Below are 14,293 nucleotides of genomic sequence, written 5' to 3'. Positions count from 1 at the left end.
TATACTCTACTAATGATTAATCACCAGCACCTGCAGAGCTGAATTCTGACAACTCATTGGCCTTCATTGGCCTGTTTTCTTAAGCTGTGATCACACTAGAGTTTGAGCTTGTGAAATTCTGTAGTACGCTGCTGCGAAAAGGGGTGGGATTAAACAAGATGATTAGATCTCACGCAATCATGTGTTACAATTTCGCAGGTCAAAGTTCACCAAGCTTGAACTTTCCAACTCAACTATGAAACTTTTTTGCCTGAGCTAGCATTTCCGGTCTGACACATTCGCATGCGTATGAATGGAAGTCGTATGGGGAGAAAAGTCCAGTGTGTCTTTACTTTTCATAGAGATTGGTCATCTAATGATCTCCCATTTGTGTCAGAAGACACACGTCTACATTCCTCCTTCAGGGAACATGGGTTGCGTTAGTAACCAGGGGCCTCATGTACGAAGACTTGCATTGAAATCAAACTAAAACATTGCGTACAAACAAAGCTGTAAATAAAAAAAATTCAGATGTATGAAACACTGCGTACGCCGAATCACACGCATATTGTCTTTGTACATCCGAATAAACGTAAAACTGAGCACATCATGCACGAGCGCAAAACCCCTCCCTGCCTCCTCCCCCGTATGAATATGCTAATGATTCTACTTTGGCAAAACCCAACGAAAAAGCAATGGCAAAAGCTAGCAAAAAAAGAAACTTTGAACAGAATGTGAATTGGAGGTGCTGCTTTCAGAGGTAGACCGGAGAAAAATGGTGTTATTTGCAAGTTTGTCCTCCGGAATTAATGACAAAAGAAAAAAAAAGTGGGAGAGATTAGCTGATGCAGTCAACACAGTGGAGTCTGAACATCGTACTGAGTGGATTAAAAAAGAAATAGTATGATGTAAAAAAGTAAAATTTTGTGGTGTCTTTAACAGCATGAGTGGCGTAGCTCGTAAAACGCATGACAAACTGTTTTGACACGTTCGAGCATGAACTCGGTTCGAATCCAGCATCTGATGAACTCATTCTTCTTCCCTCTTCTTCTTCTTTAATGTTTGGCTGGTCAACTGCATGGTATGGAAACCTTATATACCTTATATGCGGATGAACCAGTTTCATACAGCTGCCATTGCACAGCTCAAATACACTTTGTAGTGTGCAATTTAACACAACTGCCTCTAGGAGTCACTAATGGAAATAAAACAGACAGAAGAAATGCACGTACGCCAGGCATGACGTTGGCGTGGACCAGCGGACATTCCCATGTTCATTCAGCATTAGTAAATCCAAACGTGAGCATGAAACCTGGCGTACGCAAAGTTTTTGTGCGAACGCAGCGTTAATACATGAGGCCCCAGGACTTTCAGCTCAATGTATAATTTTTTCGACATTGCCTGTTGCCCTATTTAGCAACTTGTTAGCAAACGTCTTTTTAAAGAAGCGCAACTGATTTTTAAAATATCAAGAGTGGGATGTAACTGGTGTTTTTTTATGTCAGAATAAAATGTGAGAGTATCTGGAGATTTTGTTAGCCATGAACATTTTTCAAGCAAAAACCCAGAGTAAATGGGGAGAAAACCAGAACTTCTAAAATGCCAACTCGCTACGAGGTTTTTGCATACAAATTGACATCATAGTTCCTCTACACTGTTTGATGTTATGAATTTTTTTCATCTTGAAAACTTGATATGGTACAGTATTTTTACAAACTGTATATCTGCAGTCTAGCCAAAAAAAAATCTGTCTGAAATGCATCTATAAAAATCTGCCTTAAAAAATAAGTTGTCATAAATATATCAAATGTTCAATAGTCACGTTTAAAATAAAAATTACATTTAAAGCCATTTTAAATGGTATATAAGATTCAGTTTCAATAACTTTTTTTAAATACCCCTTGTCAGTAATTAAGATTTACACAATTCAAACTTAAATACTTTTGTCATTTTATAAGCTCTATTCACCTTATTCTGCAATGTGGTAGTGCACTGATTTTTTTTGAGACCTGAAGTTTTGAGCCAAAAATGAACCAATGGCTGCGTCCACTTGTACGTCAAGACTAAGGTCAATAGATCTTATAAGGCTTGTTCACACCAAATTTATTTTTTGATTATGCTTTTATTTTAAATTTTACCTTATAACCAGAAGGTGTCCTCAGTGTGCTATTACTGCATCAGCACTATTGAGCTTGTGACGTATAATTAAACAGTGAATTTAGCAATCATAGTCAATTTCACAGCATTTTCAAAGAAGGCAACACAATCACACTCAAAATATAGCACTGGAATCCGTTGGTATTATACAGCAACAAATGCACTTTGCAGGGCAGAGGGAACCTGATCTGTATAGTAACCATCTGTATGTCAGATTATACGGCAGAAGAACAAACTTTTTTTTTTTAAATGTACAAAACAGATTGGTAATAGTGTATATTTGTGTCATATGATGTTGAGTGCCATTATTACAGTTTTGAGACACAAACGATTTTCTTGTAATTCAATGAATAGTTTAACTGCACAGTAAAGCCAGCTGTAACAACAGCATGGAAAGTTGTATTACATTATGGATTTGATATATTAGGGTCAAAGCTTACAATGATTTCATGAAAATGTGGAAAAAATAAACTGCTGTTCAGTTTGCTTTGAGTTTTAGAATAACCCTTAGCAGCTTTCTCTTTACTTTCTTTGTATTTGTACACAGATGCTTGCATTTTCATTAAAGGACATTAAATTATTAAAAAGTACAAGAAGATTAACATTTATTTAATTTTTATTTCTTTTTAACAATGAGGTTTACTATCAAGACTTGTTCTGAGACAGGTTGAATAACAATTGTAATAGGTTCCTTACACAAAGCTTTCAGCACAACGTAGTCAGTACTGTAAGTTAATATTTGTTTGCAAGCTTATTGTAACATACCTGTTCTGAAAAGGACCAATATATCAGTTATTTCCTAGGAAAGTTAAGTTCAATCAATCTATGACACAGTAGTGCTACCAAAAAGTGATGTTTTCTATAAGCTTCTGTCAAACTGGTGCTGCCATTGCAACATCTATAATTAAGCCATTCCGGTAACACTTTACAATAAGGTTCATTAGTTAATGCATTTACTAACATGAACTCATCATTAACAACACATGTACAGAATTTATTAATCATAATTGAACAATTACTAATGCATTATTAACATCCAAGCCCGTGCTTGTTAACATTAGTTAATGCACCATGAGTTAACATGAACTAACAATGAACTACTGTATTTTCATTAACTAACGTTAACTAACATGAACGAATACAGTAGTAAATGTATTGTTCATTGTTTGTTCCCGTTAGTAAATGCATTAATTAACATTAACTAATGAACCTTATTGTAAAGTGTGACCGCCATTCCAGTGGCTACTAATGCAAAGTGTTAAATTAATCTCTAGATTTCAAGCATTTCACTAGGCATTTGCTCATTGTATCAATTCAACGACAACTATAATTTATTGGATTTATATTATTTCATATAGGGGACCAAATCAATCCGGTAAATCAAAAGCATTGCATTAGTTAAAAGAAGAGTTCAAAATAAATTGCTGGAAATAAATACATCTAATTTTAGTCAGAGTTCCGTTCGTTCTTTAAGACCTTTTCTTTCAACAAATCTAATATGACCTGCCTTTCCTGACTCTCCAGCTCAAATCGACGTTCCCGTTCTTTTCTTTCTGCTCCAAGACGCTCCCGATCCAGTGCAATTTTACTCCTCTGGATTTCTAGCTCCTCTCTTCTCAATGCCATCTCCTCCTCTCGCAGACTCTGTTCTGCTTCAAAGCGTTTTTCCAGGAAGCTCAGGATCTCTGAGTAGGTCTGGCAGCAGCACTGGCATGGCCTTTTGGCTGTTGGAGCTGTAAGCTCTGCCTCCTCCTGCTCTTCAGGTTCTGGACTGGCTACAACTATTAAAAATGGCACAAATGTGCTAAAATTAGTGTGATTAAAAGCTAACAGTCAACAGACTTTATGCTGTTAGATGATTTACACACATTTACAACTTCATTAAGAGCACAGTGGGTAAGATCTACTGATCAATAATAGAGAACTGTATTGCTCATGATGTCATAAAAAGCAGAGCCAGTTAACCACAAGGATACAGTTCCCTACATTGTCCATGAGCCATATTGAATTAAAAGGAAATTATGACTTATTACATGAGAAACATTGGCTTTTAGTATCAACCCTGCTTCAATACACTTACTGTAGGTTTTAAACAACCCAGAGGAACAATTAGTTTGATCAGGTGTGTTCAATTAGGGTTAAAAGTAAGCTGTGCAGAAATCTGGCCCTCCAGGAACTGAATTGGACAAATGTGATGTATATCGTTCTACTATACAAATTCCCAAACATTAAATTATTTTGCTATTTTATTGTTTGATATTGGGACACATTTGTGCTATCAGTAAAAGAAGCTCTAATATTGACAAGATGATCTATACCACAACTTTCATTCCAGAGGGCTACTATCCTGCAGGGTGCAGCTACAACCTTAATCCAACACCCCGGCATGTAGCTTTTTAGTTATCTTAAAAACAATGATTAACTGCGTTTGATTAGTGTGCCTATCTCTGATCTAGCAGAATGAAAAAAGAATGTCTGTTTTTAATTAAGAGCAGGTTGTAATAGTGTATAATATTATTTGTGATCCCCTTTTAAATTAAGCGAAAAACAACTATTATCACTAAAGGTGAGATATGATGTTTATTTGTTCAGACACTTTGTAAACCTGACCATTTATTTATTTTAAATACATATAATGCATTGATAGTTTTCTTCAAGGAATACAAAAAAGGCTGTACACAAAAGGTCAAATAAAGCTTTATGTAAAATATTTTTTTATTACATACCTTAAATTTAAAACAGTAAAATGGAATGATGAACAAGAATCACTGAATAGAAATTTGTTTTCTATGTGTGGTAAAATATATATAAAATATAGCTTTTTTTTTTAAAAAGGTGCCATTGTCAGGGTTTTGTCATGTAATGATTTTGTTTTGCCACTAAAGGTCCTCATTGAATTCACTTATCTACCTAGGGAGTACTCACACTATGTGCAGTTGCCTTGAACTGGGCCGAAGCACGCTTGTCCCCCCTCCTGTCTCCCCAAACGGCCCACGTTAACATTGCATTCGTACCCGAGCATGCTTATGTCATTAATGATGCTCTGTTCTGTAAGAAGCACTCTCACTCAGCACTGGAGATTTCTTTAGTTATATCGTTTTAGTCGTTGGGATGCAGTGACACGCCGTCAAATATTTCGCCGAACACATCAGCCACTTTCGTGGCTCATAAACAATCATAAAGTCCTTATGCTTCAAGAATTAGGAGTTTTGCTAAAGGTGCAGCTGTCGTGCAGTGAGGAGTTTGTGTCTTTAATAATCTACAACATTTTGCGTTCATTAAACACTAAGAATTATTAATAAATCCATATGAAAAAGTCCAGTAAAAGTCACATTTCTTCTTAAGTTTCGGGCTCAGGCGCACTTTGCACTCACACTACAAGCGTACCGCGCCAAAGCCCAAGTGAACCGCGCTCTGGCACACCTCTTCCAACCGGGCCAGGGCCAGCCAACTGAACCGTGCCTGAGCCTGATTCACCGATTCAAAGCACTCACACTTTTCAAATTATCCAAAAAAATGGGCCTGGGCACGGTTCTTATTCCATAGTGTGAATACGCCCTTAATTACTTAAGTAATTAGCGGTGTGTATTTAAGTTGACCCATTTCCCTTGCTTCTTTGCTTGGTTATCGGTCGTTGTCAGTCACGTGCGTTTGTTGTGTGTGTGACGTCACACGTGCGCCATTTTGGTGGTATCGTTTCTATGAACAACACAACAACTCTCGAGAGACAAAACAGCGTCGTACAAGTTTTGTATACATCTGGATGGAAAAACACACGAAAACGGAGAGGACGTTGTACCACAACAAACTTAACCAAGATGCCAAAGATCGCTATTTTGAAAAACTGTCCTTTATTCAGGACATCAATCCATACGAAATTACTTCAAAACAATGGAGTGGCGACCCCTCGTTGCTTCCTCCTACTTCCTACCTGGACATCGTAAACTACCTTGTTTATGGTGTAAGTGCATACACAAGTGAACAGTTTAGAAACTACAAGTCTTTAGAAGCCCATAGACACTTCACAAACGGCTGGGTACAGGATTTGTACTCATTTCTACAGACAGACTGTCACAACTCAGTTGTAACAGCAAAGGTAAGCTGATAATATTGTAAATAATAATAATATAAATGACAAAAGTCATAGTATTTGTCCAGAATATTTAAATAAACGTTGTTTTGATTACATTTATCGCTCATATTTGTAAAAATACCTTCGACAGAAGCATCTGTGTAATGATTTGTAAATGTAAATATTAGATTGTTGTTATATATTAGAACATTGCAATACATAATTAGAATGTATTACTGTTTAATAGTGTTCCAATAATTTTTCAATATACATTGCTTTAGTTTGAACACTATAATTGAGTAATGAAATCTAAATGTGTATTGCAGTTTTCTAATATCTAAATACAATGTAATATTTACATTTGCAAATCATTACACAGATGCTTGTGTCAAAAGTATTTATACAAATATGAGCAATAAATGTAAGCAAAGCAAAACAGAACAAAAAAGTAACATAATATTGTGTTTTATTAGCCAAATACATTACAGAGTTCATTGTTAAAAAGTGTATTGAATCCAACATTAATATGTTTACTCTTGTATTATATACAGGTCTTGCACTCACAGCGTTTAAATGACACGCCACTCAAGCCTTGGGCCATCATCAATTTAACAGGTGCTATATCCTGTTGTCACTGCACATGCATGGCAGGAATAGCAGAAACATGCACACATGTGGCAGCTCTACTTTTTAAATTGGAGGCAGTAGTACGATGTAGGAAGACAACCACTGTGACTGGCCAGCCTGCATACTGGATGATACCTACGAACATTACAAAAGTGGGAGCGGAGGCAGGACACAGAATAGACTTTACTTCAGCAAAGGCAAAAAGAAAGTCTTTAAACAGCCTTTGGAATGGTGACGTTACCAGTGTGCCAGTATTACGGACTTCAGAGAACAAGTGTAAGTTTGTCATTGCAACACAGGAACAGTGGGACTCCTTCCTCACGCAGATAGAAAAAGCATGTCCTAAAGCTGCTTTTCTGTCCACCATGCCTTTTTCTTGTGAGCCATTTGTGGACCCTGTACAGCCGTTCTCAGCACCTGAGTCTCTGCACAGTCTGCGGGATAAAAAAATGGACGGCAGTGAACTGTCCGTTTTGCGCCAGCACTGCAAAACCTTAACCTGCAAGGCTGATGTTTCACCTGAGCAGGCACACAGCATCGAAGGACAGACAAGAAAGCAGCACAGATGTGCAAGTTGGTGTCACTTTCGTGCTGGGAGAATTACTGCATCTAATATGCATGCTGTCTTTGTGGCTGACTTAAACAATCCTGCACTATCAACAGTTAGGGCAGTGTGTTACTCCAATACTACTGCAAACAAGTTTCCTGCTACTGCTTGGGGAAGGAATAATGAGGAAAATGGGCGAAAACAGTATAAACTGTGCAATGCCAAACATCATACTGACATGAACATAACAGAGTGCGGGTTTATCATTAACCCCAAGTTTCCTTAGGTTGGAGCATCACCAGATGGCTTAGTGAAGTGTGCTATCTGTGGAAGAGGCTGCATAGAGATAAAGTGCCCTTATAAGTACCGGGACAAAATAGAGGAAGCATGCAGTGACAAAGACTTCTGTTTGACAGTTGTGAATGGCAAGCTTCAACTAAAAAGATCAAGTCCATATTACATTCAAGTCCAAACTCAGATTTTTGTGGCTGAAGCACAGTATTGTGATTTCATTTTGTGGACTTTAAAAGACTGTGTCGTGTTGCGTATTACACCTGACCCCCAGCTGTGGAGTGCCGTTCTCAAAAAAGCACAGCTATTTTTTGAGTGTGTGTGTCTCCCTGAACTCGTTGGTGCTGCCTTCACTCAGGTTTCAAGCCAGATGCCTCTCAAAGACAGTTTTGTTCCAGCAGAAAATCTCCGCAAGAAACAGCGCACCTCAACAAAACCAAAGATGGGCAGGAGCAAAACAGCTGTTAAGTTGTGGTGCCTTTGTCGTGGACCTGAGAGCAAGGACAACATGGTAGCTTGTGACAATCAAAACTGCAAAACAGTTTGGTTCCATTTTAAATGTGTGGGGCTGCAGCTTGCACCTGTTAAAGAAGCCAGTTGGTTCTGTCCCAAGTGTTCGACTTAAAGTGATATGTGTACATAATATATGACATATTTATATCGCAATACATTTATTTGTGTTCAACAAACGAAAGAGACTGATTAAGGATTGTCAGTACTTTGCGGGCAAGTTGTTTCTGTCCCAAAGTGTTCGACGTAAAGTGACATATGTACATAATATATGACATATTTATATCGCAATATATTTATTTGTGTTCAACAAACGAAAGACACTGAGAAAGGATTGTCAGTACTTTGCGGGCAAGTTGTTTCTGTCCCAAAGTGTTCGACTTAAAGTGACATGTTTACATAATATATGAGATATTTATATCGCAATATATTTATTTGTGTTCAACAAACGAAAGAGACTGATAAAGGATTGCCAGTACTTTGCGGGCAAGTTGTTTCTGTCCCAAAGTGTTCGACTTAAAGTGACATGTTTACATAATATACGCCATATTTATAGCAGAATATATTTATTTGTGTTCAACAAACGAAAGAGACTGATAAAGGATTGCCAGTACTTTGCGGGCAAGTTGTTTCTGTCCCAAAGTGTTCGACTTAAAGTGACATGTTTACATAATATATGACATATTTATATCGCAATATATTTATTTGTGTTTAACAAACAAAAGACACTGAGAAAGGATTGTCAGTACTTTGCGGGCAAGTTGTTTCTGTCCCAAAGTGTTCGACTTAAAGTGACATGTTTACATAATATATGACATATTTATAGCAGAATATATTTATTTGTGTTCAACAAACGAAAGAGATTGATAAAGGGTTGTCAGTACTTGCGGGAAAGTAACTAGCAAGTACATGTAAATGTTACGGTGAACTTTCAGTTTAAATAAAACTACAGTTTGACAATGTTTACCTTTGAGCAAAGGCACTTCAGTTCTTTAAAGCATTATTTTGCTCAAATAATTACTGTTTACCTTGTGTTTTGTTTGAATATACAAGTGTCTTTTGTGATTAAAACAAAATAATGATAAAAACACATCTTCTGTTATTCTCCTTTTATTTACATTTGTTCGTGCATATTTATTCAGAAAGAAAAATCACACACCAAACACACTCTAGTAGTTAGGGGGAAAGTAAAGTTACAAAAATGCAAAGGAATTAGCTGTGAATCTATCAAATTTTCAAGGAATTCATTTATACATCTGGCTTCTTCAACCCATGCTGAAACTAAAACTCTACTACACAACAGTAGGACACAGGTTTGTAAGTGCACAACAGACAGTTACAACCTTATCTAAAAATTTAACTTCTTCACCATCACATGGAAGTATCATGTTGATGGGCACAGTTCCTGTTAAGATTTTGTATTTTTGACAAACATTCCCGATTACCCTTTCCACATGGATTCTCAGATGTGCTATTTTTCTGGTCTCCTCCACATCTCTAGCAGCTAGCTGACTGTAACCCTTTGTAAAGGTCGGTAGTTTGACTTCTGCACACAACATGCCAACAGATTCTTTTATGTCGAAACCTCTGTCAGCCAAAACAATATCGCCTGGCAGCAAATTGTTGAGAAACCCACTATGCTGTGTAATGTGTTTGTCACTTGTACGGCCACCCCACCCTTTTGATAGGAAACAAATTGAACCTTTTGGTGTAATACCTATTAAATACTTCATTGTGTGATTGTGCTTATAGCTGGAAAACATTTGTGCACGTGCTTTAAGATTTGATGGTTTCTCTGTGAATATCTCAAAGCAGTCAATAATTACTGCTACTTTGTGTCCAAACGATTGCACAAACTGGTGAGGCATAACTTTGTGCAAAGTTTCTCTGTCTGGCCATACAATGGAGCACTTCAGGTTTGCGTGCAGAAAAGAAATCATTTCACTAAATGTTCTGTAGACTGTCTTTGGTGAAACGTGAAAGAGGTGGGCTAAGTGTTGTGCAGGCAAATCCAGTCTGAGGCGCATAAAGGTTAGAAGCAGCATCTGAAATGGACTAAGAATTTTGTTTTGGTCAGGCATAAGGGGCACCAAAAAGTGAAATAAGGCCATAAAGGTTCCTAGGTTTGGGAGACCGGTGTAGTACTTTACTTTGTCATCATTATTGTTGAAAAATCCTTACGACATCCTGTATTTGTCCAGTTCACAACGCAGCTGTCGGTTCTCTTCCAAAAGACGGTTTACTTCCACGTACCTGTCAATGCACAATTTACATTCAGTTTGTGTCTCATGTACCTCAGTGTGTCTGTCACCATCTTCAACCTCATGTGTCACATCCTCTTCAGTGTGTCTGTCACCATCTTCAACCTCATGTGTCACTTCCTCTTCAGTGTGTCTGTCACCATCTTCAACCTCATGTGTCACATCCTCTTCAGTGTGTCTGTCACCATCTTCAACCTCATGTGTCACTTCATCTTCAGTGTGTCTGTCACCATCTTCAACCTCATGTGTCACCTCCTCTTCAGTGTGTCTGTCACCATCTTCAACCTCATGTGTCACCTCATCTTGAGTGTGTCTGTCACCATCTTCAACCTCATGTGTCACCTCATCTTCAGTGTGTCTGTCACCATCTTCAACCTCATGTGTCACCTCATCTTGAGTGTGTCTGTCACCATCTTCAACCTCATGTGTCACCTCCTCTTCAGTGTGTCTGTCACCATCTTCAACCTCATGTGTCACCTCCTCTTCAGTGTGTCTGTCACCATCTTCAACCTCATGTGTCACCTCCTCTTCAGTGTGTCTGTCACCATCTTCAACCTCATGTGTCACCTCATCTTCAGTGTGTCTGTCACCATCTTCAACCTCATGTGTCACCTCCTCTTCAGTGTGTCTGTCACCATCTTCAACCTCATGTGTCACCTCATCTTGAGTGTGTCTGTCACCATCTTCAACCTCATGTGTCACCTCCTCTTCAGTGTGTCTGTCACCATCTTCAACCTCATGTGTCACCTCCTCTTCAGTGTGTCTGTCACCATCTTCAACCTCATGTGTCACCTCCTCTTCAGTGTGTCTGTCACCATCTTCAACCTCATGTGTCACCTCATCTTCAGTGTGTCTGTCACCATCTTCAACCTCATGTGTCACCTCCTCTTCAGTGTGTCTGTCACCATCTTCAACCTCATGTGTCACCTCCTCTTCAGTGTGTCTGTCACCATCTTCAACCTCATGTGTCACCTCCTCTTCAGTGTGTCTGTCACCATCTTCAACCTCATGTGTCATTTCTTCTGTGTCTCATTCCTCATCAGTGTGTCTCTCACAATCTTCAATCTCATTTCTCACCTTCTCTGCACGTCGTTCTCCCCCATGTTCAGCTGAGTGCAGTGTAGACTTTATTTCCCCCCTCCTGGTTCGTCTTGCAGAGCGTGCAGTGTCAGTCTGTTTAATTTCTGTGTGGCCCAGATGTAGAGATGGTGCCCAGTCTGGGTCAGTGTCCATCATTTCATAAGCAGGTTGGCCTGCATATGACAAAAATAGAAATGTAATTACAGCGAAACATTGTTCACATAGAAAGAATAAGTACAATAAAGCACTACATTGCTACATAGGGCAGTATGTCACTTATAAGCATAAGGAACCTGATAGGTGTAACGCTTAACCTCTTAAAGTATTAACTCAGTCATAGAATTAAATTTTCTTATAATTGTTCAATTACTTAAATTAGATTTTTCAACAGTGATTTCCAAAATGATAAAAAAAAAAAAAACAGTTTCATAAAGCTGAGATGTGGAGTTTTTAAACATTTAACAAAAATGCTCTACATGAAGAAAAATTCTGGAAGGTTTTCAAAAAAATAAAAAAAAACATAAATAAAGCGTTTTACAAGGGGTGAGTAAATCAGCTGAAGTCAGTTATAACTTCCGTGAATTTAAATTATTTTCACAATTAGCTTTACTATCAGATTGTAAAATGTTGTACACTCAAAACAGAAGTGTTACATTGAATTAACATAAGCATTTAAAAGCCCAATCAATGATAATCGTAAAGTAGCTTAAAAAGTGCTTACCTTTGTGGAAATGTCGAGAGCAAACATACATATACGGAGATATGTTTGCAAAACATATTTTTGCGTCTCACTGCAGCAACCCAGGCCATCCGACGTCTCTTTGTTATTTCTGCCACATTCTTTCCATATCCTTGCTTCCAGGTGGGAAACTTAAAATATTTGTCGTCGTGATTAATTCTGTTTCCTTTTCGATCGTGCGACTTACTGTTACAGTTCTTAACGCAGCAAGAACGTACCATCGTGTTTGTTTTGAAAATCGCTTAGACCTGCAAACTGCTCTCGCTAACTCTGATACAACACAAATGGCGGCCAACACCCATAATGCAATTCGGCGGTCGCGAGGGTTACGTCACCTGACAAAGACCGATTGTTGATTCTAGCCAGTGTTTGCTGTAAGATTGGCCTTAAATTTTTTAAAGAATTCTTTTCTGAAGTTTTTAATGTTTACCATTTTGTGATAGTTTTGCTTTTTTTTATATTATCCCTAAAGTTTTGTGCCTCAGATTTTTGCCTGTTGGCATTTTTTGTACATTTTTGAAATATAGATTTTTTTTTCTGTTTTTCTAATGCATTTTGACAATGATTTGAAATTTATTTTTTGTAATGAACTCTGAAGAAGTAGTGTCTCACTGTTGGGTTCATTAACTTTCCGTGGCTCAGTGGTGGAATATTAACACTGTAACACCGGAGACCTGGCTTCTTATCCTGACTCTGACAGAATAGCCAAGCCAACATCATGAACCCAGATGCACTATGACCCCAGGATCTTCTTGCCACAGTGGCTGATCATGAATCTACTTTTGCGATGCGGCCTCGGCATCCCTTGCAGAAGCTCAAGTGATCTCCCTTCTGACAGAACCTTGCCTGACCACCCATTCAGCAGCCAGCAAGAGACTTCTCACTCTTTGAAATGATAATGGCAGTGTGGCTGAATATAATGAGGCCCTTATGGTTTGTTTCCAAAATAGTTTATCTGAAATAATCAAAAATGATCTGGCTACTAGGGAACCTGCTCTTGATCTCTAGACTCCTATGGATCAAGCAATTAGGCTAGATACTCATCTGAGGGAGAGAAATCTGAACTGCTTCTCTGTCCCCACAATGCCCTCCACTCCAGCTCCCACTCAAATGTTACAGATACCCCAAGATGTTTCAGAACCTATGCAATTAAGTAGGACTCGCCTTTCCTCTATAGAAAGAGATCACTGCATGAGAGAGGTGTTGCCTTTATTGTGGATTATTTGGTCATTTTTGTTCCTCCTGCCCTCAGCTTTCGGGAAATGCTCCATCCCATACAGGCAGGAAAGGACTGTAACGGGAGGTACATCCAGTTCTTCACCTTCCAAATGTGGGTTGCTTCTTCCCATCACAGTCACTTGGGCAGACCAAAAATGTCAACTTCAGGCCTTTGTTGACTCTGGTTCTGCTGGAAACGTCATAGATCTCACCCTAACCAAAAAGTCTTAAAGGGCACTTATGGCAACAGTGTTGCCAGTATTCCACTGTAAAAAAAAATTATAATTTTCAGCCTTATAACTTAACGAAAGACATAATAAAGTTGAACTAATATGCTAATAAAATTCCTTAAACAAATTCTGCATGGCAACTTGGTGAATAGTTAAAGCTGCTGTTAATGCTAACTGAGTATTTATGTCAGCGCATGTCAGGTTTGATGTGTTGCCTCTGGCTTGCTTGGTTGTGATTGGTTCAGTGTCTCTTCAGTGGTTCATTCTTCAACAGTAGCTATGTTTCCATCCAAAAATGCGAATAAACTTTATGCACAAAACTGGATTATCACATAAAAGTTGTGCGAATGAAGCATCGTTTCCATTTAACGAGTCAAAGCGAACAAAATCGTCACTTCCTGATTAACTGGCGCCAAATATCAACAGTAAAAACTGCATTTGCTGCAGTAGGAGAAGCTGCATCAATCTTTTCTAAATAAATGCACCTCAGAAGACAATCCTGACAAGCAGTGAGCGGGCAGTGGCGTTTGAAGGTGTCAGACGCGGAGCACAGGCACTCTTGATTCTGGAGGTCATTAATAA

General features: G+C 38.4%; 2 protein-coding genes and 1 pseudogene across 4 annotated transcripts in view; 1 reads left to right on the top strand and 2 right to left on the bottom strand.

The window, feature by feature from the left end:
- si:dkey-45d16.4 overlaps positions 1-14,293 on the bottom strand; it is a 44,100-nt gene that overhangs the window by 11,976 nt on the left and 17,831 nt on the right. Inside the window, exon 4 of one of the 2 annotated variants that reach the window (XR_015493589.1) lies at positions 3,644-3,917. Coding sequence is in view for 1 of the 2 variants with exons in the window: in XM_087257127.1 (XP_087113253.1) it covers positions 3,583-3,917 (335 nt within the window). In the remaining variant the exon portion in view is untranslated. Of the gene's footprint in view, positions 1-2,734; positions 3,918-14,293 lie in introns of those variants that run through there. The other variant, XM_087257127.1, reaches the window with a different exon arrangement.
- On the top strand, positions 5,872-8,881 carry LOC147843486 (uncharacterized; annotated as a pseudogene). Its single transcript, XR_015492914.1, has 2 exons — positions 5,872-6,232; positions 6,760-8,881. The product of XR_015492914.1 is annotated as an uncharacterized LOC147843486 (transcript).
- Positions 9,278-10,294, bottom strand: LOC147843485 (uncharacterized). The gene has a single exon (XM_087257115.1). The coding sequence runs from the start codon at positions 10,292-10,294 to the stop codon at positions 9,476-9,478; it is 819 nt and encodes a 272-aa protein (XP_087113241.1). The 3' UTR covers positions 9,278-9,475.

This window comes from Danio rerio, chromosome 6 (assembly GCF_052040795.2).
Source record: "Danio rerio strain M-AB ecotype USA chromosome 6, GRCz13ab, whole genome shotgun sequence".
NCBI lineage: Eukaryota > Metazoa > Chordata > Actinopteri > Cypriniformes > Danionidae > Danio > Danio rerio.
This window is presented reverse-complemented; position numbering and strand designations above follow the sequence as displayed.

What these genes read in the sequence shown, in the direction of transcription:
- LOC147843485 (XM_087257115.1), bottom strand. Translation starts at nt 10,294, where the DNA reads ATGGCCTTATTTCACTTTTTGGTGCCCCTTATGCCTGACCAAAACAAA.